The 24,462-nt window shown below is 44.3% G+C and overlaps 1 protein-coding gene across 1 annotated transcript; it reads left to right on the forward strand.

Annotated features, from left to right (window-relative positions):
* Nucleotides 1-373: 373 nt before the first annotated feature.
* On the forward strand, nucleotides 374-1,711 carry SOX4 (SRY-box transcription factor 4; the record flags this gene model as incomplete). The annotated part of the gene is made up of 1 exon (XM_079533744.1): nucleotides 374-1,711. Exon 1 carries the CDS (start codon nucleotides 431-433, stop codon nucleotides 1,709-1,711), a length of 1,281 nt encoding a protein of 426 aa, XP_079389870.1. The 5' UTR covers nucleotides 374-430.
* Between the last annotated feature and the right edge of the window lie 22,751 nt (nucleotides 1,712-24,462).

The raw sequence follows: 24,462 nt of genomic DNA on the forward strand, positions 1-24,462 counted from the left end.
CCGACGCCGCACGGAGCGCCGTCACCACGCGTCCCGCAGCCGGGGGCCGCCTCCCCCCCCCTCCCCCTCCAGCCCGGGGCTGCCGGTGCGGCGGGGGCCGGCGGGGCACGAAGCGGAGCGGCTGCCCTGAGGGGGCGCGGCGTTGAGGGGAGAGCGAGGCGGAGCGGAGCCCCCTGAAACAAACCCCAAGCAAAAAGCAAAAAACCAAAAGAAAACCAAAAAAAAAAAAAAAAAAAGAAAAAAAGAAAAAGAAAAAAGAGTTTAAGGACAAAAGCAGAGCCCCACGTTGCAGCGCGGCTCCGGCAACAAGTCCGCGCGGAGCGGGAGCGCGGCGCGGCCGGGGCCGGGCGCCGTTGTGGAAGCCGCCCCGGGGCCGGCCCGGAGCCCCCCGCAGCCCCGCGCCGCCGAGCCGAGCCCCGCGGCCGCAGCCATGGTGCAGCAGACGGGCACGGCGGAGAATACGGAGGCGCTGCCCGCCGCCGAGACCTCGGCCGCCGGGGTCGGGCTGGAGCTGGGCATCGCCTCGTCGCCTACACCCGGCTCAACCGCTTCGACGGGCGGCAAGGCGGACGACCCGAGCTGGTGCAAGACGCCCAGCGGGCACATCAAGCGACCGATGAATGCCTTCATGGTGTGGTCGCAGATCGAACGGCGGAAGATCATGGAGCAGTCGCCCGACATGCACAACGCCGAGATCTCCAAGCGGCTGGGCAAGCGCTGGAAGCTGCTCAAGGACAGCGACAAGATCCCCTTCATCCGGGAGGCGGAGCGGCTGCGCCTCAAGCACATGGCGGACTACCCCGACTACAAGTACCGGCCCAGGAAGAAGGTGAAGTCGGGCAACAGCTCCGCCAAGCCCGCAGACAAGGCGGACCGGGCCGCCGGCGGGGGCGGGGGCGGCGCCGGGCCCGGCGGGGGCAGCGCGGGCGGCGGCTCCGCCGGCGGCTCGGCCAAACCCGCCCCGAAGAAGGGAGGCGGCGGCGGCGGTCCGCGGCCCTCCCCCGCCGGCACCAAGCCCCACGGCAAGGCGGCGGCGGGCGGCAAGGCCTCACCGCCGGGCACCGGCGAACCGACGGCCGCGCCCACTCCGCCGCCGCCCGAGCACCAGGCGCTGTACAAGCCGAGGGGCGCGCCGGCGGCGCCCGGCAAAGCGGCGGCCGAGAGGAAGCTCAAGCGCGTCTACATCTTCGGCGGCGGAGGGCCGGCGGCGGCCGCCTCGGGCTCGCCCGGAGGCGCCGTGCCCGGCAGCCCCACGCTGAGTAGCGCGGCCGAGGCCGGCGACCCGCTGAGCCTCTACGAGGAGGCGGGCGGCGCGGCGCGGCCCGACGGGGACTGCCCCTCGCCGCCCGGCGCCCGATCGCCCGCCGAGCACCGCGGCTACGCCGGCCCGAGGGCCGCCTCGCCCGCCCCCTCCACGGCGCGGTCCTCCTCCGCGTCCTCCCACTCGTCCTCCGCCTCCTCGGCCGGCTCCTCGTCGTCGGACGACGAGTTCGAGGACGACCTCTTGGACCTGAACCCCAGCCCCGGCTTCGAGAGCATGTCCCTGGGCGGCTTCGGATCTTCCGCGCTCGACCGGGACCTGGATTTTAACTTGGAGCCCGGCTCGGGCTCGCACTTTGAGTTCCCGGACTACTGCACGCCGGAGGTAAGTGAGATGATCTCGGGGGATTGGCTGGAGTCCAGCATCTCCAACCTGGTGTTCACCTACTGAGGCGGGGCGGCCCGAAGCCGGCGGCGGCCGAGAGGACCGCGGGAACGCCGCCAACCGCTGTGCCGCCGCCCGAGGACGGACTGAGAGGGACCGCGGTGCGGCGCGGAAGGAGGGAGCGGAGCTCCCGCGGGGGTCGTCCTCGCCCTCGCTGCGAAAGAGCGACCTGAACTCTGCTTGAAAGGAAACGAGGATCGGCTGAGCCCTCACCGCACTGCTCGCGTCGGGGGCTGAGGTGCTGTCGCGGCGCCCGAAAGCACGAGGAAAAAAAAAAAAAAAAAAAAAAGCAGTAGTGGTTTCTTTTTTTTTTTTTTTTTTTCTCGGAATCGTGATGGTGTTGGATTCTCTCGATGGTGGGTTAATAGAGCATGTTACCTGTCTGTCTTTAAGGTTTTTTTTGTCGGACCGTGGAACAGTTTCAGAACGTAGCGTTAGGGAGATGCGAAGCGGACAGATGGCGCTCTGTTTGATTCCTACAAAGTATCACCAGCTCTTTTTTTTTTTTTTTTTTTTTTTAATTTCACTCTTAACTCTTTAAAGGATTCAAACGCAACTCAATGCCGTGCCGGACTCTCAGAAATTCAGGACCAAATTTCCCCTCAGCTGTGTCCTTGTGTGTCCGTAGGGCCGCGGGTGGAAGGACTGTGCCCACCGACGGCCGTCCCTGTCCCGTCCCGTCCGTGCGAGCGGATGCCGTTTCCGAGTTGGACCTATTTATACTGCCAAACGTTTCTGCCCGTCATTCTTTGTCCTTTTTTTTTTTTTTTTTTTTTTTTTTCTTTTCTTTTTTTTTGGTAGTTCTCGTTATTACCCGCACCGTTTTTATGTCTCCTTCACGGAAGGGCTAGAGTTTTAACTTTTAATTTTTTTTTATATTTAAATGTAGACTTTTGACACTTTTAAAAACGACAAAAAAAAAAAAAAAAAAAAAAAAAAACAACACACACACACATAAAGAAAAAAAAAAAAAAAAAGAAGAGAGATGAAAAACGTTCGATTATTTTCTCAGTGTATTTTTGTAAAAAATATATAAAGGGGGTGTAAATCGGTGTTAATCGCTGTTTGGATTTCCTGACACGGGCAGCAGGGCCCCGGACACGCGGTGCGCGCACATCGCCGCCCGCCCGCCCCTCCGCCCGCGTCGCGCTCCGATCTGCAGGCACTTAAAGGCACAGCATCCCGCACCGCGCCCCGCTCGTAGCGGATGGGGCCGGAGGGGACTGGGAGGAGGGCTCCGGTAAGCCGTTTGGGTGAGAACGTCTCCAGAACGAAAGGCGGAACCGGAGCATCCGCGCGGAAAGGGATCCTGTACCTTTAACTCGTAAACCACATCTTTTGCACTTTTTTTCGAAGCAAAGCCGTGCCGTTTTAAACCACTGGATCTATCGAAATGCCGGTTTGAGTTCGCGACACTATGTACTGCGTTTTTCATTCTCGTATTTGACTATTTAATCCTTTCTACTTGTCGCTAAATATAATTGTTTTAGTCTCCTATGGCATGATGATAGCATATGTATTCAGGTTATAGCTGTTGTGTTTAAGATGAAGAAAGTGAAAACATCTTTGTACATTTAAGTCTGTATTATAATAAGCAAAAAAGAAGATTGTGTGTTTATGTATGTTAATATAACATGACAGGCACGGGGACGTCTGCCGAACGAGGTGGTTCTGTTAAGGGTTTCGCTTTTATTGTTGTTATTATTTTTTTTTTTTTTTGATCATCCATCCTGTGCAATATGCTGTGTAGAATTTTTATTTTTATTTTTTTATTTTTTATTTTTTTTTTTTTTGTCTAACGATCACCCACAAAGCAACGTTGGGAAAGAAGAGGAAAAAAAAAAAAAAATCATGCCAGCTAACCATGTCACGTTCACTGCCTGTCAGATTGTCGATATACCTTCTGTAAATAACTTCTTTGTTTTTGTTTTTGTTTTCTTCGGGAAGGAAATAAAATCAGCTGGAACTGAACCCTAACCCCGGCTGCGCTCCTCCTCATTGCCCCGTCCCGCCCGCGACGCGGTGGTTCGCTCGGACTCCGCCTCCGTTTGACGGCAGGGCGGGCCGGGATTTCGCCCCCCCTCTGCTGCAGGCACTGCTCTCGCCGTGCCCTCCCCGAACCGCGGAGCCCAGGTCTTCTCCTCCCCCTTTTAACCATCTTTTCTTTCCGTTCTGTCCCGTGCGAGGACGGTCTTCCCCACGCTGAAGCTTGCCCGGCGTATCCCGGCTGAAGCTTTTCTCAATGCAAAGCAAACGCGTGGTCCCTCTGTGCCCCCCCCCCCCCAACCGCACTCTGCTGTGTGTGCCGCCCCGGGCGGTGCTGCTGAGCAGAATCCAAGAGAGAAGGGGGAAGGGTGAGGCCCAGGAGCAGTTAACCCGAAGGTTTATGGCTTCCTGCGTGCCTTGTTCTCAATTCGTAGATAGGAGTTCGGTAGTGCCAAATGCAGTTTTTCTCTGGGGATTTTTATGTAGTAACAACCAGGCTAAAGCACGTATTGACACACCACTGCATGGGAACGTCCATATGGATACGTGCTGCAACCTCTGCCTGTCCCCTGCAGTGCAGGGCTAGGCAGGTATCTAGCAAGAGGAAAAACCCCAGATAAAACCGTGCAAGGATATATTAAATCACAAAATGAGGATGGCTTGGGTTGGAAGAGACTGGGAAGCTCACTTTGTTCCAATCCCTGTCTGTATGTATGCAAGTGTCTATTAGTATGGGCCATCTTTCTGCTGAAATGGGTATGGGATTGCTTTGGAAAGAAAACCAGTAGCCCACAAGCAGTTGTGAAATCTAGCAAATTGTGATTTGTAAATAATGATGTAAAAGAAAACTTGATTTTAGGAATTACAGCTGGTGCCTGACCACAGGCTTGCCTCATCATGGATCTTGGCCTGGCCCCTGTGGGAAGGTGCCCAGCATCACCACAGGGACAGCCTGGATGCCACGTCCTCTCACTGCACTGCCGGGCAGCTGTGACCACCCTCCAGCAGACAAGGCAGAGCAAAATTGCTCCATCACTGGCGTGCCTTCACCTGGCCTCTGGGTATCAGCCTTTTATGAGGTTCTACAGCCATACCGTGATCATTGCCACCATCAAATTTCACTTCATGAATTCATTCTGCCCTCCGTGAGATCCCCCTCTTGCTTGTGGCCTCCACAACACCCTGTGGTAATGCTGAGTGAATTCATTAGTGTGCCATGTAAAAAACAAGCAACTATTTTCTGTTCAAACTTCAGTACAGATCATTTTGTCTTTATACAGTGACAACTCTGTTCCCTCTTCAGCCTTTGCAAGCTACCCGTTTTCTCTTTGCCATTTCTCTGTTAGCTCTTCTCATAGTGCACAGAGATACTGAAAGTAATTGGACTAGATTTGAATGAAAAATCACCACGATAGCCCCATCTATTTATTTGAAATAATTTCCTTTTTAATAGACTGTTCTTGTTTGCACATCATTGATTTACCTACAAATTACACAAAGACTGCTCACCTCATCAGTGGATATTTAACTAACTTTCTGCAATGATGCCTGCCTCTTCAGTGCATCATTTTGTTACCTCCCATGTATAGCAGCACGTGATGTGACCACACACATAGATTGTATTGTTTTTCCTTTCTTTTCCAAAACCAAAGCAGGGTTCCCTGGGAATAAGCAATGCAAAACATGTTTGTAAGCTTTGTATTCTCTCATTATACGCCCAGAAGACACCACCTGACTGGGCAGAAGTAATAATGCTGGACTGGAGGTCCCCAGTATCCCCCCAGCTGCTGTGACCCCTGCTTGCATGATACATGACACAGTGGCAGCCAAGGGCAGGCAGAACCTTGGTGCTGGCTGGTCCGCTTCCTTGCCTTCCTCTCCCACCTGCTTTTACTTCCACATGGAAATGGAAAAAGTAGCAGGTGAGAGCTCAGCTCACCTCTCAGGGGCTCTTTGTGTGCTCTAGTGTGTACTAGGATTAATTTTAACCCTATAGTGCTCTCTGAAAAGCTTTGAGGACATTAGCAAGGTATTACAATGTGACCTCCTGGGCTTACAAGTGTTGCAATCATCTTGATAGCTCGGAGTACAAAAATGGTTACCCACCACCTGCCATTTCAGCCTCTCCTTTCCACACGATCTCTGTGTTTTGCCACAAACGTGGGGAAAGTGTGACCGTTTCCAAGAAGTGAATACTGTGGGACAAAAAGTGAGTGACTAATTCAGGACTCAGCTCTGGATGTAATTGCCTTGTTAGTGATTGCTCTGTTTACACAAACATTTCAAGGCAACTGGTAGTAACAGCCCAAAGGGTCACTGTGAATTCAATTAAATCCGGCTGCTGACCCCCTGATCCCTCAGGGCTCAGCACTGAGGCCAGTTTTGTTTAACATTTTTATCACTGGCTTGGTTGAGAGGATTGAGTGTCCCCTCATTGGGTCTGACCCAAAAGTTGGGTGGGAGTGCTGATCTGCATGAGGACAGGAAGGATCAGCAGAGGGGTCTGGATAGGTTGAATTGATGGGCTGGGTTCAGTTGCGTGCCATTCAACAGGGCCAAATGCCTAGTGCTGCATTTGGGTCATAACAACCCTATGCAGCAGTACAGTCTGGGGGAAGAGAGGCTGGAAAACAGCCTTGTGGGTAAGGACCTCGGGGTGCTGGTCAACAGCTGGCTGAAAGGAGCCAGCAGTGTGTCCAGCTGGCCGAGAAGGCTGACTTTGCATCAGAAATAGTATGACCAGCAGGGCTAGGGAAGTGATTGTCCATCTGCACTCCGTGCTGGTTAGGTCACATCTTGAGAGCTGTGTTCAGTTTTAAGCCCCTCACTGTAAGAAGGGCATGGAGTTGCTTGAGTGTGTGCAGAGAAGAATGAAGGGCTAGAAAACAAGACCTATAAGGAGAGGCTGAAGGAACTGGGTCTGTTTAGTCTGGAGAACACAGGGCTGAGGGGAGACCTCTTCACTCTATACAACTCCCTGAAAGGAGGTTCTAACAAGGGGGTCTCCTTTCTCACGTGACAACTGACAGGATGCGAAGCAGCTGCCTCAGGTTGTGCCAGGGGAGGTTTAGACTGGGTATCAGAAAAGATTTCTTCACATAAAGGATAGTCAGGCATTGGAAGATTCTGCCTATGGAGGTGGTGGAATCCCTATCACTGGAAGCTTGTGGGAATGTGTGGACGTGGCACTAAGCAACATGTTTCATTGGCAGATTTGTAGTGTTAGGTGATGGTTGGACACGATGATCTTAAGTGTCTTTTCCAACTGAAATGATTCTATGATTTATCAGATCTATAGTAACCAACAGAATTAAATCACCTGGATTATGAGCCAGACATAACTCATAAGCACGCCTAAGCAATGTTTCCTAATACATCTGTTGCTAGATTCTGCTACTTTGGGTGGCTTCTGATGTGCTTTTTCCTAGCAGTACAGTAAATCTTAGGATCCCCTTGTCTCCTTCGCTAACCCCTCCATCTTCTTTTTGCAAATTAAACAGAATTCTCCTCCCACATAGCAGAAACTCCCATGGCTCCCATCAAATCTTCCCCTTTAAGGAGTTTATCTTGAAGTAAAAGACAATGTGCCTGTGGCTACTGGTGGGGTGAAGTTTGTTAGCTTGTGACAGAGGAGGTTAGCTTTCTATAACTCAGCCTGATGCTGTTTGTCAGCAGATGGAAAATGTTAATGAGCTCCTCAGTGCAACCCTCTGTGTCCCACCTTAACTGTAGGCAGCATTAACCTGCTTGAACAGGAGGAAGACTTACAGAAACAGGAACAAGGCTGGCAAGGGGCCTGTATGGGTCTTTCAAAATGATGGGAATTGGAAATGGAAACTCACACCTATGGGCTTTGAATCTTGTTTGGCAACATTATGCCAAAAAATTACTAGATAAAATGCATTTGCAGTCTCAAAACTCTGCTTTGTATTGGCAGCATCCTTCCAAAATAGACCTGGAATAAAAAGTAAAGCACTGGTATTTCTTACCTTTCCTCTTTGGCTTTCTTAGCAGTTCACAAGATCTCTTCCTCATTGATTTTATTTGGTTTGTTTGTTTGTTTTTCAGTCTTCTCTTTACTTTCTCTGAGCTTGCTTCTTCCTGGATGTCTTCCTGACCTTCTTCAAGAGGTTTTTTTGTGTTTTTTTTTTAACCTTTATGCTATAGATGTAAATTCCCATTCACTGGACACAGAGCATTGTGTCTTTCCTGCTTCACTGGCATCCTTTTTCTTTTGCTCCAGCATTCAAGTAATTCCCTTGCAAAAGGCACATTGCTTAATATGCAGCAGTGGAAGGAAAAGAAATTTAATTTAAGCTGTATTCAAGATGTACCCGTGCTACATTATCATCCTGAGACCAGTCCAAAGCTCTCCGATTAGGGTATCTCTGCACATTGTCTGCCTTAAAAATAGCATCAACCTGGGTACAAACTGTGACTCCATTTCTCAAAGCTAAATGAAAACAGCTGGTATCCAACTGAATAATTTAGGAGGCTGTTGCTCAAGTCGACCATCTTGAACAAGAGGGATTGCTCTGCAACCAGGCGAGATCCAACCGCATGATCTCAGCACAGCTCACTGAAAGCAACACACTGAGTTTAAACTCAGTGTAAAATATTTCAAATGGGTAAATTCTTGATGTATCAGAGATGTCGTGACGTATCACTTTTCATTTTAGCCACCAGCCTGAAGTTTGCAACTACCTGCAGCTGGTGGTCTGTCCTTCTCAAGGAGGTGAAGCAACGATTAGAATCTTTTCAGGACCCCAAACTGCTCAAATTATGATTACAGCCTTTGTGGATGGTTACTAATCACGGTGCACTGAATGCACCTGAAGTGGCTGATGTGCTGATTGCAGTGGGTTTAATAGAATGACAGTTTAAAGGGGAATCTGGGCATTTTTCCAGACTTGAATACCCAGATCTGGATCATTTTACTCCCATTAAATTGACATACCTTTAGAGTTGGCAGAGTTTATCTTAGGGAACTGCATGATTGAGGAAGTTAGCACTTGGTGTACAGCTTCTCACGTGAAGTCATTAGATCAGATTTACCCAAGGTGCCAAGAAAGCCACAGCGATTTAACATTTATTGTAAAGTAAGTCCTATGCACAGTACACATGAGTACTTATGCACTCTGTGCACACATTCTAGGGCTTCATTTCCAGAGAGAGAGAGATTTTTGTGAATAATCACTTTTTCCAGGAAAAACAACAACAACAAAACCAAACAACCTGTAATAAGAGAATAACATGAAGCCCCATCCCTGAAGACATTCAAGGCCAGGCTGGACCAGGCTCTGAGCAACGTGATTGAGCTGTGGGTGACCCTGTTCATTGCAAGCTAGTTGGACTAGATGAACTTTAAAGGTCCCTTCCAAATCAGAGAATTCTATGATTCTGTAATTTTCTAATGGAAAACATGCGTAGCATACGTATCACTAAAATTTATATTTCTAGCTTTATCTGTAGGAATAAAAAAGTGGTACAGGAGATTGGAAATGAGAGTTTTCCAATTAATTCACAATTAATTCCTGGTCCCCCTGCATTTTTTTTTTTTTGTCCAAAACGAAAGATGATTTGCAAAGTGTTTTTATGCTGCTGCTTTTCTTTGAATCAGTGTCTTATGCTGTGAAATATGTGCTATATATAAAAGCAGATACACTGAAGCTTAACAGTTTCACCAGGTGTAAGTGGTTTTTAAATTAATATAAATTGTTTGCAGAATGCATGAATCAAACAGAATTTGAATCAACTTTTACCTTTTCAAAGAAATGGAAGTAATCATGGATATTTGAAGAATTTTTGGTTTTGTTCTCTTGAAACAGTTTGGGGGAAAAAAAAAAGAAGTGTGAAAATGTTCTTTTCTCGAGTTCCCTCCTCACTGAAACAGCTGAAACATGAAGCCTTATTATAAATTGTTATTTGCTTTTCTGTCTTGAACTGAAAATGCATTCTAATACTCCAGAGCTGGTTGCAAACAGAGGGCCATAAATTCCAGCTCAATTTATCTAAATGGTGTATTGTGTGAGAGATACAGGCATGGGCTGACACATTCAGTGATAGTTATACAATGGGAGCTTCCTAATTCCATTAGCAAATTGTTCCAGGTTTAGATAAAATGAAATCATAGTGTCTTCTTTTCTCACCTATTATATTTTGTTATTGCTATTATGTTGTTGCTGCTGCCTTTAATCATAATGTCTCACAGCCTTGGGGCATTGTAAGCTCAGGAGAAATAGAGAAGACCCACTTCAGACCGCTTGTAAACACGAGACAAAAAAGCAGCAATGGATGTAAGTAGAAAGCAAAATATTATTGCCCATCAGTGGGGCAGCACTGATATCACCACAGCAGCAGCCTGAGCTAGATGCTGTTTTGTTCTTTGCTTATATCACAAAGACAGACTTTTACAAGGGGGTTGGATGAGAGCACGTGCAAGTTTACACCTGTGAGCAGGGACCTTTTCTTCAGCATTTGTCACGATGAGGGAAAATACAAAACTGTAACAAGCGAACAGTAAAGATGCTGAGATGATAAGATGATGGCAGGCAACTTTCTGCTGCCACATGGGAACAGGTTGGTGGTGATAGGAGGAATATGGTTGCAAAGGAAGAAGGGGGAAAAGGTAACATTTGTCAAAGCCTGGGAAAAGAGCTCTTGCAGTAGTTATGATTAAAGATGAGTTGAACCTCAAGAATCTTAGGAGAACAGCAGTACTGTTAATCGATAGCCTGGATATTAAAGCAAAATTCTTAGCTGATTACTAATGAGAATACTGGATACTTATGGCAGTAAGTGAGAAAGAGGTAGGAGGAAAGCAGATAAGAGCCTGGTGGAGATGAAAGGGCAAATCTTTGTTTTATCCAGGCAGAGAATGGAAACGGAGTTTCCACAAGAGATGTTAAAGATGGAGTCTGAGGTTTCAATTTCTTCTGAGGTGAGGATATCAGGACATCACTGCATGAGCCAAGGGAACCTGGTTTCTACACATCTGTGTTTCAGGAGAGTTCCTTTGGGTGGATTCTCTGGTGTCTAATAGCTGGGTTCCTCTGTGCTGCAAACTGACTGCAGACTGGTCAGACATGAAGGGAAGTCTGAAGGGCCTTTCGCCTGGAGCCAGCTCCACTTGATGAGCCATGCAATCTTGGAGCTGTGCTAATGCTACTCTGAGACGTAAACATTCCACACAGAACAAGGAGTCTTGTGGCCTTATGGAGCAAAAGTGTTTTACGGAAGTTTTAGTAGTCTCATCCAAAAGATGCTCAATGCCACATGGCTTTTGTGCCTCTTTTGTGTCTGATGGGTCTGCTGGTGACCTGGAGCTTGGTTAATACTAAATATACTAAATCACCCTATAACAATGACTGTGTTATGAACAAATGGCAAAATCATGTAACTTAACAAAGTCAACTTTCAACTTGATAGCATTACTTGATAAGCTCTTGTATCGTGAGTGAAGGTGTAGTTCACATTCTTCTTGTAAACACATGGCAAATATGTGGAACAAAGTATATTCATTAAGTAATATCCACATGTGCACATTTACAAATCATTCTTTTCATTACAGTGGTTTGAGAACAATAATAATGACAAACAAAACGGTCTGGTTTCACATCAATCAATTTAGCTAAAAGTCATTTAAATAGCCAGTTTTAATCATGATTTAAACTGTCAAGTTGGAAACCTTGATTTAAATAATTCATTTTCATCTCGTTTTGCATTTGTGCTTCCTAGTTATTTTTTTAAAGAAAGATGATTCCCATTGGCTGGGATAATTCAGTATTTCCATTCACTAAGCATGAGGATGACACCAATACTAGGTATATCTTTAAGCAGTACAACATATATTTGCCCAGATTCTTAATTTATGCAGTTTTATCATGCTAGGAAATAATTACTGAGTATTTTCCTCATATTTATTTTTTTCCTCATGCACTACTTCAAACTGTACTTAAGAACAATTAGACTTTCACTAAAAATGTGTGAAATCTGGAGAAAGGGGGATGTGCTGATCAAAATATGCTGGCCAGCTAAAACAAAAGTTTTGTCTTTTAAAAAGCAAGGCCAGGTCTGTTGTGGATGTCAGAATAATAGCTGCGATTTGGAAGTATAATTAATTACATTTCTGGTATGGAAGAAGGCGTTTGTATTCATTAATTGGCAAAAATGCTGCAAAGTTCTGAGATACTTTCTTTTTCAGATTTAAATACGTCAGCCAGTCTTTAATTGGCTTCTGAAGAAGGAGTAATGAAGAAGATACAGCTCTTCCTTTGCTGAGTAAAACACAGGTTGTATATTGAATGTTTTGATTTGTGAAATAAATCAGACAATCAGGAACATTTTTAACTTTCATTCTATTGAGAAAATATTGTGAGTTTAGGCTGCTTGACCAGTAAATGTTCTTGAGAGACTGAAATTACAGAGGCTGTAGGGAGTTTTGGTGAAAATGTCTGGAAGGTCTGTGTGACCCAAGGTAGTTTTAAGCATGAAAAAAAGAAACAGCTTTCCAGAAACTTCTCTTTTGATAAAAGACTGTTAAATATACTGCTTCATTTCTGCTTGAGTCAGTCTGAATTCCTTCTTAATAATTGTTATGTGATCATCACATCTAGGGAAAATAACAAAGTACCTATCTATCTCAGTCTTATCTGGTTATCCATGCTCATAATTAGTTCCTCAGGTTTAAATGAACTAATCATTTAACAAAGCCAACTGTATAAACTGAAATTAAGGAACAATTATTTCAGTGCTTGCAGAATGAGCTGCTAATTTCAGATGCGTTAACATTTCTGTCACTGTTTGCTCCAAGCACCTGGCAGTACCTTGTCTCTGTCAGGCAGGGACTCTTCATTCTCTAACTTTCAGTCTCAGATGTAAAACAGTATGACTGTAGAGCAAAAAGCACTTAGGATGCAAGCAAAGAAAAGGAGATAAAGTGACACAATTCCATCTTATTTATATGATGATGAAAACGTTGATGAGACTGTCTAGATTTGTTCTAGTTATGACTTACCTCTCAAATTTGAGGATGGTGATTCTGTAGTTTGGATGTTTGATTTTCATGGTATGTAATCTAATTTCTAAAAGGAGATTTCTTAATTGGAATGGGGAGAGGTGTTGTTTAATAAAAATATTGTGATTTTGTCATGCCTTACGAAGTTGAATAATTACCTCCTTTCCTCCAGCAAAGACCACTATTTTCATACTTCAGAGAGAAATAGAGTCCTCTTCAAAACATCCCATTCCTCTGATTCTCAGATAGCTGCCCTTAGAGAACTTCTTGTCTTTTTGCTCAAGATCTTAATTTATCACCAGCTTTACCTATCTTTGAGCAACACCTCAGAGCCCTCACACACTCGCCGTATTTCTTCTCCTCTTACTCTTTTTCATTCAAACTTGGCTCCAAATGTTTTTCCACAGCAAATTCAGGTATCCAGCGATACTGCGGATCATGAAGATAGGATTTCATAAGATCTTCCGCACAAGTGGAATGTAAATTCATCTGATATGTACACGAATAGAAGGTAGGAGGTGTTTAAAATGCTGAGAGTGCCTTGCTTGAAGGATGAGCTCTGATTATCAGCTGATAAACAATATTCTAACACGCGTAATACTATAAGGAAATGAAAGAGGATATAAGTTGCTCTAGGACTTGTCCATTTTACTGAATGTCATGTCAGGGATTTGATTTAATTTGATTCTTTGTGCAAAGTTTGGTTTTTGTTTTTTTTTTAATAAAGCAGCAGTTCAGATTAAAGGATAAATTAATATCTTATACCATAGTAATGTGTTAAATTGGATAATGTGATCCTTCTGATGGTATCGCAGAAATCACTTATGGTGATACAATGTTGCTTGCCATAGTTCAGTGGAATTAGAGGATGTACTAGAAACCACATTCACAAAATAATGTTTTTTTAATTCTTTGTATAAGGGAAAAGAAACAGAATTATATTGCCCTTAATTAAGAGGGAATGGAGACTACTTCAGTGGTATAGAAATCTTGCTGAGTAAGGGAACCAATGCAAGTTTCTCCAACACGCAAAACCAAACCTCTTGGATTTGATAGCAAAGGTGGCAGCAAAGAGAAAGGCAATAGGAACATCACAAGGCAATGAACATTTGTATTCTAGAACTGTTGTCATATGCTGGCTTTCAACTGGGTTTTTACTTGGCAATGGCTGGCTTAACTTTTGGATAACAAATCCTAACCAGGGCAATGTGCACCTAACAACCCACTAGGTTTGTGCTCACTCTGTCCACCAATGCCTATGTAGGAGGCTTCCAGAATGAGAAATTCATCAAGCAGGTGAGGTGATTCCTTTTTAGCAAGGCAGAAAGAAGCCTTGCCATTTGTAAGTGGATGCCTGCAGGGCTATCCACCTGTCCTACAAGCCTTCTTTGCCCTCCTCCACTGTTGATGGGGAGAGGATTTGCCTCAAGAAGACCTTGTAGACTCAGGAGAAGCAATTCCTATCCCAGCTCTACCTTCTCCTTTCTGCACAGCTACAGGCCTTATTTGCTATATTTTTTTTCTATTTTGAACTTCTTTAGGGGCACTGAGGGACAGATAAATGACTTAAATAGGAAAACCAGATAAGGGAAAATGGAGATTAGCTTGCTTGCTAATTAACCAGCTTCACCTTATTGTTCATAGTGCTCCAAGAAACTGTAAAAATATGTGTTGGTGTTTCTGGTTGGATTTTAGTTTTCATCTTCTAATGTGATCGCCTGAGGTGATATTTCGCGAAGGTTTTATGCAAAATGCCCTGAAACTAAGTAGAAAAGACATCAGTGATTTAACCTGGCTTTAGACTGTGCCCTCAGCAGGAGTTTGAGTAACCTCTTCTGCTCAGGTATTCCACTTGTGACATAATTCTCTTCCATTTCCAAGCTTGACTACTCTGACACAGCACGCTTGGAATTTAAAGGTAATTTTTTCATCAGTAAAACCAGAGGTAATTCTCATCACCGATAATTATATACCTGAGTAATGAAAAGAGCCATCTGGAGGAGTCATGGAGTGTAATATAAGGCAGCTGACAGCTCAAGCTAGGGCTGTTCAAGTCAGTCAGGAAGGAGTAACTTGCTTGCTGGAGAAGAGTGGTGCTCAGAAAGGGAAAAATTGACTAACTTTTTTCTTTTAATTAGAACCTATTGCATAATTGAGGCTGTAGCTGTACATGGTACCTCTGCCAAATAGGAGCAGGTCCCCTGTCTCATGACTCCAAGTCTTTCCTAGACTTTTCCTTTTTAAATCAAACGCGGTGGAGTGTTACAACAGCCTGCAGTGACATTCATGTTCTGCCAGCTGATCTGTTGTGAGCATCCACTGACACGCTGTGTGGATCCCAGGTGCAGGCAGTGGTGCTGAGGCCAGCCTGCAGGCTGTGTGAATCCTAAAGCATCAGCTGAAGGCTGAGAGCAGTTGCCATCATTCCTCACACAGGTGAAGGCATCTGGTGGGTCCTGGGTGCCTGCATACTGTGTGAGCAGCCCAGTGCTTACCCAGCAGCACTGCAATACCAGCAGCTTGCTTCTGGAGAGCTCCAGACAGATCTCACAAGGTGCACTGTGTGGTGGGGGGAGTGAAGGCAGCCATGTGCTGCCCTGCCAAAAAGAACGGGTGGAGCAAGTTGCAGATATTTGACGATAAATCCCATGTCTTTTATCTGTTGCCTTCAGAGCGCCTCTTGCAGCAGGGTCTCTCCTCTGGGCTCATAAAGGTAGCAGGGTTTTTCTGCATTGCAAAAAGCTGGCAAAGGCAAATTAATTACAACATCTCCTCAAGTAAATTCTACCCTCTGACATTAGGCCTGCTTCTATATTTGGAGATAATTGGGGAGCTTTGGGTTGCAGTTACCATAGAATGGTTTGGGTTGGAACAGACCTCAAAGCCCATCCAGTTCCAACCTCCCTGCCATATGCAGGGCTGCCAGCTACCAGTTCAAGTTGCCCAGGGCCCCATCCAATCTGGCCTTGAACACCTTCAGAGATGGGGCATCAGCAGCTTCTCAGGGCAGCGTGCGCTTCTCTGCCTTCTAAATTCTAAGTAAGTACTTAGGTAAATTTATTTCTGTGTTTCATGACTCTGATGCATGTATGGAGATTAACACAGGCCCAGCTAAGCATCCACGTAGTCTCCAGTTCACTACCTGTCTTCTAACTGAGTGTTTAGTCTGATGTAAAGTGTGTTCTGTTTGTGTCTAGAAAAGCAATTTTAGCTGAGATCGCTTCTAAGGATGTTTCCTCATCAGATATACTTATTATAAGCAAGTACATTTTTGTACTTTTGAATGTTTAAGTAGTTGTGTCATTAGAACATTAGCATATCTTTTTAATTAATGATAAAGCAATGGGTGTATCTACTTTCACACAGATTTTTAGTCAGAATTTTTATATTTCTCAGAAAAGCTCGTTAGGATAATAATTCAATTTATACTACAGGATATACAATAGATGTTGCCTAGGCAATTTACAGAAAGAAATGTAGGAAGCAAAGTGTATAACTAGATAAATTTTGTAACTAAAATAGGTTAAAAATAGTCTGGTGAACTTACTGTGTCTGGAAGATCAGCATCAGGAGATTAATAATTGCTCTGCATGCTCTGATTGCGGCCAGCTATTTACATGATTTCCAGGAATTTCAGTTTACCACAGCTATTTGTTCATTTGTGTGATTATACAAAATGACCTTGGCTTTTCGTGTACAGTTTTTTTAAAGTTTCTATGCAATTCATATTCTGCATTAGCAGATTTTTTTATTATTATTTTATTTTTTTCTGGAACAGAGATTTCTATTTTTATTTTTAAATGAAGATGGGAAATAATGACTTACGTTGATTTTATGTATGCCTGTATTAAAATGTCTGGGGCTGTGGAATTGCAAGCCTCATGGACTGTGTTATTGATGTAATGATAGATAATGTAAGAGCAGAAAGAATTTCCCTGAAGTCCTTCCAATGCCTTTCAACTGGACTTTGTGACGCATTAGCCTTGCACGAAATAACTTACCACAGTCTTTTTTGTATCTGTATCCAGGTGTTTCTGATATGTGTATCAGACTATAAAATCTGATTACTCGGCCATCACTAAAGCTCATAAATTGCTGAAACAGCTCTTACATGTGTATCACAGAAGTGGATTACTGAAAGAATAATGCAGAACAGAGATCTAGGGTTTGCACCGAAGAAAGGCAGAATAAGGCTTGCTATTATTTAGTGCCTGTCTCTCCTTTGACTTGTATTGTCTGAATGATCATCTATATCTGTGTGAAGTAAGCTTAACAATTTTTAAAAACCTGCTGTGTTGGTGTTGAGGTGGCTCAGGAGGCTTGTGATAGGATGAATGCCTTTCCTCCGGGTCCCCATTAGAGACAGCCAGAAGCCATTCAAACCCCACGGCAGGTTGGTGACCAAAGAAAGGAAGTGAAGGAACCTCCTACACTGCGTTGCCCAGCTGTCCATGCAGATCCTGACATGGCAGCAGCCTTCAGGTTGGCGACCCCATGCCTGTGTCCTGTGGGTATCCATGCCTATGGGGCTGCCCTTCAGGTAGTCATTCCTCCTCTGCCTGGCTTTTATCTAGAGAACATCTACCACTCTTCATGCAGAATTATAGAACGGATTGGGTTGGAAGGAATATCAAGGATCATCAAGTTCCAACCCCACTTTGCCAGCTGCTAAATTAAGCACTAGATCAGATTGCCCAGGGCCCCATGCAACCTGGCCTTAAGCACTGCAGGGACGAGGCATCCACAACCTCTCTGGGCAGCTTATTCCAGCACCTCACCACTCTCTGTAAAGAATTCACCCTGACATCCTCTGAAAACCTCTCTTCCTTTAGTTTAAAACCATTCCCCCTCATTCTATAACTATCTACTTGTGTAAAAAGTTGGTTTCCCTCCTGTTTTAATCTCCATTTAAATATTGGAAAGCTGCAATGAGGTTTTCCCATAGCCTTCTCTTTTCCAGGTTTGAACAAGCCCAATCCCTTCAGCCTATCTTCATAGATCTTCATGCTGGAGCCCTTGGATTATCTTCATGGCACTCCTCTGCACCCTCTCCAAAAGCTCCACATCTTTCCCCTGGTGGGGGTTTCTGCTGATTTCTCCATGCTTTCCCTGTCATGGCTGGGAATTTACTCTCTGTCTTTACTTTCACACTTTTATTTTTTTTTTCTCTTTGCAAAATATAAATATGTCATTGCTCTGTGAATGTATTATTCCAAATATTCAACATATTATGTAGGTGTAGTTGGAGTCTGACATAAACTAGCTGATGACTGATGGACCTCATAGATTACTCAGTGTCTGTGGGGGGCAGAATCTGGAAATGGAGTGTTTTTATGTGTAGTAAGTACAGACCTCATAATTTGACCTTATGGGCAGAAGTTGCTGACAGATTCTAGGCCTCTCTAATCTGATTCCAAACAGTCCCATATTATGGATGGCGTTTTTCTTTCGTGACACTTCTGGCCTTTGCAGCTTACGTACTCGAGCTTTTATTACTTGTAATTTGGCACATTTTGTTAAAAAATGACACTATGCAGAGAAAAGATGGTGAAGAAAGGGGTTAGAGCTAAGTTAGAGTTTCAGGCTGTTGCCATTGGAGCTTGCACCCTTCTTGATCATGTCTCTCAAAATTCAGCTTTAATTTGGTAGTTACATCTGTGCACAAATTCACTCGCACTGGTGCTTGCAGTAGTGTGGTTGGAGCTTTTATTTATACAGTGATGAAGCGGGTTTGGGTTTGCATAGTGAAAGGCAGTATCAGTACTGGTGTCTCCGAAACTTTTTCAGTCGTTCCACTGGAAGATGGATTGAATCCCTACTGCAACATCATGGGTTTAAGAAAAATCCAGTGTTCAATGATCAACGTAGCACCTCAACTTTCCTGAGGGAGCGCTGTATCATTGACACTCTGTATGTCTATTCTATTCATTCATTAACACAGAGATAAATTCACCCTTAGGAGACTGCCACTGTCATTTCACATAGTTCAGTCGTGCCACAGAACCTCATTCAGGACTGGGACTCCTCCAGAGGATGGCTTTAAGTGAGTATTTTAGTAAGTGCGTGTTAAAGCAACCACACACTTTGAAAAATGCAAGAGGGGCAGGTAAATAACTTTGTGTAAATTGCGACAGAATCAAAACATAAATTGCTAAAACCGAATAGCTGAGCTTTGATGAATATAGATCTATTACTGAAAGTGCTCTGTGTTAGTCAAAAGCACAGTTGTTAAATAGATAACGAACAGAACAGGGTTGTCACTTTCCAGATGAAATGCCATCTGCAAAATTTGAGAGCAGTGGCAGTGTGAAGCCTGATAATCATATTAACTGAAGGATCAAAAAGACACTCACTGAGGTTGTAGGCAGAGAAACAGGGAAAGTAATAGAGGTCACAGGCGAAGGGAAGACCAGATAGTTTATCTTGTGTCTATATTTACTTTGCTGGTTTTACTGGAGCTGCCACAGTATTTCTGAGCTCAGGGTGACCCTGGTATTTCTTGCAAAAACAAATTATATTCTGTTGCCCTTCACAATGACAGGTATTTTTGTCATACCTATTTCCATAGGAAAAGGATCAAACTCATAAGACTTGGCGATGCAGGAGGCTGATATCAGGTGGCCAGAGTGAAAGCAGCAGAATGGAACCGCCTTGCCCTGGCTCTGGTCAGGAAGATGTCTCATCACACAGAGGAAAATCCCCAGTGTGTTGGTATGTGCTGAATTTGCAAAGCATCCCCGTGATAGCTCTGGTAGCCTGGGGCTCGGGGAAGGTTCTTCCCACTTGCACGGCCTCCTCCGGTGGGGTAGCAGGAAGAAGTCTGTCATCCATCTTCTTCCCTAGGCTGCAGTCCTGTGTCCATGCAGCCCAGCTCTCCCAGAAGAGCTGACACGTGGCGTGAGGTCTTGCTGGTGTAGGGATGCCCAGGGTCAGGAGGAGCTTGGCTCTGGAGTCTTTCTCCTGTCCCTGCAAGCAATGGAAGCATGCATGCTGTTTCAGACTTCTCTCTTTTGGATTTTTTTTTTTTTTTTTTTTTTTTAGGAAGGCTGCAGTCTGCATAACCACACTAAGCCACGAGAAGCAGAAATGTGTTTTTGGAGGGCTGCCTACGGTTGCAGAGATGGGGAAGTCTCAAATTAGACGTTGGGCCAGCCACTAAAACCCTGCCTGTCTAGTTGTACTAGTAAGGCACAATGACGTGTTGTTAAGCTACAAAGAGGTGTTGGATATGATAACACAGTTGCACAGCCCCTTGGTAAAACAGACCAAGGTTGTTAGCAGGACTTTTTCTGGCATTTTACTGTATTTTCTCAGCATGTATCAAGAGAAGGATTTTATACTCTCTGAACTACATAAGCATTCAACTATCTACTGAGATTTGTGACACAAAGGGATCACACTGAGGAAGATCTCAGGCCAGGGTATTTGTTAATATTACATGATAATTTCTTTAAAAAAAAATAAAATAAAATTAGGAAGGCTGATGTTTTCAATACAAGCCAGAGAAGATAATAATTTCTTAAAAGTTCAAAAGTAACTTGAAATTTCTTGAGCGCTGTCTGAAGGGGAGGGATTATGAAGATTATCAAATGGTGCATTCAAAACGTTATTCCTTAGCCTTTTGTCCCTAACAATTTTGAAGCTATTTGTGTATTAGTCCGAATGCAGTAGCACATTATTGTAGCTATGGTTAAGCCTAATATGTCTCAAATTAACATTTTTTAGGAAGGAAGAATATTCACCAAATTTTGAGGAAGAAGGAAGTAAGGTTGAAAACAGAATTCCCCAAATCTAGTCTTATTTTGACTATCAGATTTTTTCCTTTGAGATATATAATATAATATATTTCTGTAGAAAGTCTTGGGTTTCTACAAGATCAATTAGGAGCACCTTCTGCCACTGGGGGGGAAAAGCAGCAGAAACAGTCAAAATTGTGCTGAGCTGCACTTTGCATTGCAGTGGGTGCTTACAGCATCTGTATGAGGCCTGGAGCACTTCATGTCACTGCTGTGGTACAGATGCATGCTTCACCACTGCCATTAGTGGCAACCAAACACTTGTTGCGTGTCAGAGCCCAAAAGACTTCATCTGGAGAGCCTTATGCTGTTGTGTGTTTTCTTGCTAAATGTAATGGAACCTAAACAAGTTAATGCAAGTAATCCTTCAAAGAGATTAAAACAATCCTGTAAGTGTATTATCTCTGCAGGAAGGTTTCCTGTCCTGTGCAGTCAGTCTTGCTTTTAGGCCCCCATTTATAAAATTAGCTCTACAGTAATTTAATGTAGCGGTGAGACTCAAAAAGAGAAAAACAAAAACAAAGAAAAAAATCCAACAAAGCCAGAAAAAAAATTATTTAAAACACAGGTTTGTTGGTTTTTAACAGTAAGGGTTGGAGCTGACTTGCTTCTTAAAGGAAGTTTTTGGCTGATGTTTCAACAACATGGAAAACCTTCTGGAACGGGGGTTTCGTAAGGATATCACCTACTGGGATAAACAGAGGAGAAACTGGATTATGTTTTCTGTCCAATTATGTGGAAGGTCAAGCTGGATCACTTAATGACCTTTTCTGATTTTAAAAGCCCTGAATTTATATCCAGGGAGTGAATCCCACTGAAGCTTTCTCCTCTAGGAAGCTTGGGAAGCAGAATGTAATTAAGTCATGGAAAGACGGAAAGCGATCGTGTATCTGAGGTTGAAAAACTTAAGAAGAATGCAGTTGTGCAGTGTGGGGAATCAAGGATTTAAAGAATAAGCACCAGTAGTTTAAGCTACTTGTCCCCATTATTTGGGAGCAAGAGATCAGTGCTCTCTGGAAGTGTCCAACTGTTAGTGCCACGGGCAACTTCTTCACTGCTGTGATGTCCTTCAAAGAGCACATCAGCATGCAGAGCTGCCTGCCCACACTTGGGTCCCTCCTCTAGTGAAACCTAAATACCTGTAGTGAAACCTAAATACCTAGCCTAACCTACAAAGTATTAAATGAACGATGTTGTAGGATCATGATTCTTTTCCTTATTCATCTTCTAGTTTAATTCTGTGTTAGAATTCCCACTGTTTTGCAAGAGACCACCGTCAGGCAGTGCTGTCATTTGGCATGTTCTTTCCTCATGTTGAGACAACATTGGCAATAGACCCCTATGATTTCCCTGTCGTTCAAATGTGTATTAAACTGAGCATCGCTGTGACATAAATCTCCTCACCCAGACATTTCTAATGCTAAGGCATCTGAAGCTGAGGATCTAATGTTTATTGGCACTAGATGCTGCCCCAAAGCCTTTTCAGTTGCTATCAGACCTAAGAGTGGGTCATCATCCATGTGCAGTATTTATCTTTCTGTTTATTCAACACATATATGATTAGCAGCACATTTAGTCTAATAATTAAAAATGTTCCCATCTCTACCAACAGGTCCACAAGCATCATTAAGAGACAGATGTGTTATTCTGCACTTACTGTACAATTGCGTGTGTTCCATCCATTCCAGACATGGATTTTTCAGTAATGATTTTGACTTTTCCAAGTGATTTTCTATACTCTATAATTTCTCTTCTGTGTTAATTATCGTCAGTTGCTCTTTTCCTTGCTTTTTATGTACTCCTTTTCAATGTTTAATGCTTGCCTTTACCTGGACAATGTGCCACAAAGCGATTTTAACCATGTTTTATTATCATGACTGCAGATGGCATTTTATCTTTTTCTTACAGAAAAATTATTTAGTGGTTTATTTTGTAAAGCATATCACATTTTTGCCCTTTGGATCATTTTTTTTTTTAATACTCTCTCATCCTTGCTCAATTAGCTACATGTTAGCTGTAACTGTCTTTTCTTTGTGTGTACTGAATATAACCAGGCCATGATTATGGGACCTAGGCAACCAGTGGCTTCTGCACAAATGATTAGTTAATCTTCATCTCTCATAATGAAGTAAAAAGGTAGAGACATATCCTGTTTCAAAGCAGCTTGCACTAGAAATTAATGTGGTTTTCTTTCCCTCTTTCCCTCTTTCCCTCTTTCCCTCTTTCCCTCTTTCCCTCTTTCTCTTTTTCTTTCCTTCCTTCCTTCCTTCCTTCCTTCCTTCCTTCCTTCCTTCCTTCCTTCCTTCCTTCCTTCCTTCCTTCCTTCCTTCCTTCCTTCCTTCCTTCCTTCCTTCCTTCCTTCCTTCCTTCCTTCCTTCCTTCCTTCCTTCCTTCCTTCCTTCCTTCCTTCCTTCCTTCCTTCCTTCCTTCCTTCCTTCCTTCCTTCCTTCCTTCCTTCCTTCCTTCCTTCCTTCCTTCCTTCCTTCCTTCCTTCCTTCCTTCCTTCCTTCCTTCCTTCCTTCCTTCCTTCCTTCCTTCCTTCCTTCCCTTCTTTCTTTTTGAATGAAGCTCAAAACTATTGACAAAACTGTTGTCAGCTTGCAACTATTGTCACAAGTTCCCAGCAAGCAGTATCTCCAGGCAAGCTGTCTTGGGATAAAAACCCACAAATTCCATGAAATCAGGAGCTACTTCTGCATTTTGTGCTTTTCCAGAACACACTGCAAAGGACTGTCCTTTATGCTTGTTGGCTGTGCCACAGTTTGCCCTTTCATTGGTTTGGGGGCCATCTGAAAGAAAAAACAGCAGATAAAACTATATACACATGGCTTGAATTTGTCTTCAACAGATTGGTTGGAGATCACTGTATGCTATTGGAAGTGAGCATGTTGGAAAAATGGAGGCAATAAGAATGGAAGTGATGAAAGGGCTATAATGCAAGCAGCATTCCTCCTCCCCTTATGACACTGAAGGATTGAATACACCAAAGGTGAGGACGTGGAAAAAGAAAAGAGAATAGAAGGTTGGAAACAGTGCAGGTGGAGATAATAGAAATCTAGGATTGGTGGAAAAAGTCAGAAAATGAAGGAAAGGAGAAGCAGTTTGTAGAAAACAACTCGAGAGGAAGTTACAAAAGTGTTGCAATAGTTGCTCCAGGCACAGTGCAGAAATGGAAAAGAAGGTGAAAGGAATAGTAGAGAAGAATGAACACAGGCCTGTCCCCTGCCCGGTGCTATCCTGCATTAGGCACTCCCTTTTCAGGAGCAATACTAATAGCAAAGTGCATTGCAGCACAACAGCTGGTCCTTGAGAGGGGCAAGGGGGGGCAAACTGCCCATGGGCAGGGATGTCTGGAGTGACAGTGGGCTGGAGGGATGAAGAGGAGGGCAGTGAGGGGCTAGGGAAACCTTCTCTGGGGCATGGAGATAGAAGTTTGACCCCGGGAGGAGAATTACAAAACGTTTTGGAGGACCAGCCATTGAGGCTGACTGTGATGGGTAGGAAGGAATGGTTTGAATGGAAGCCCCAACTGGGTGAAAGTGGGAAGAGGGAGAAGGAGCTGGAAGAGAGACTGCTAAGTTGCTAGTGGAGTGAGCTGAAGGAAAAAGGGACGTAGATGAGCGAGGAGCTGCAGAAGGTGTCAACAGGACACCAAAGGATAAATACATTTTTGCCTCACCGTGCCCTTCCCATCCTGTTTTTCCCTCGTCTAAAAAAACCTATCTCGGCACCGTCCTCTGTTTTCTAACTTTGAACAAAGCTAGCCCTAGCGTGGTGGGTGCGTGCAGCTCCTAAGTATCAATTCCAGCTCACTTCCTCAAGTTCTTAAGGGAAAAACAAAACAAAACAAAACAGAACAAAACAAAACAAAACAAAAAAAAAGAAGCGTGAGCTGCGCTTGGGGCATCTTTGGAGCCGGTCAGCGCGCTCAGACAGTGCTGGGGGACGGAGGCGGCCCG

The sequence above is a fragment of the Tetrao urogallus genome, assembly GCF_951394365.1.
Source record: "Tetrao urogallus genome assembly, chromosome: 3".
Taxonomy (NCBI): domain Eukaryota; kingdom Metazoa; phylum Chordata; class Aves; order Galliformes; family Phasianidae; genus Tetrao; species Tetrao urogallus.